General features: G+C 59.0%; 1 protein-coding gene across 1 annotated transcript in view; it reads right to left on the minus strand.

The window, feature by feature from the left end:
* Positions 1–268, minus strand: part of RBM15 (RNA binding motif protein 15) — a 1877-nt gene extending 1609 nt beyond the window's left edge. Inside the window, exon 1 of the mRNA XM_010147395.1 lies at positions 6–268. Within this exon, the coding sequence (XP_010145697.1) occupies positions 6–268 (263 nt within the window). The remainder of the gene's footprint in view (positions 1–5) is intronic.

The following is a 268-nucleotide window of genomic DNA, read 5'->3' on the forward strand; positions in this document are numbered from 1 at the left end:
AGGGAAAACCACGCATGTGGGTGCACGCCGCCTGTGCCGCATCCAAGCTCTCATACTGGATATAGGCCCAGGAATCACCTTTGCGATAATCGATAGTGCGAATGGTGCCAAACCGATCAAACTCCCTGGCCAGGGCAGCAAGGGGCACCCAGGGCCCAAGGCCACCCACCCAAAGCCGGGTGGTCGGAGTGGCTTTACCATACCCAATCTTGATGGGGTTGCGCAGAAGCACCTTTCCCGACATGGCCAACTTAGCCCGGTGCGCCAT

The sequence above is a fragment of the Eurypyga helias genome, unplaced genomic scaffold (assembly GCF_000690775.1).
Source record: "Eurypyga helias isolate BGI_N326 unplaced genomic scaffold, ASM69077v1 scaffold30072, whole genome shotgun sequence".
NCBI classification, from domain to species: domain Eukaryota; kingdom Metazoa; phylum Chordata; class Aves; order Eurypygiformes; family Eurypygidae; genus Eurypyga; species Eurypyga helias.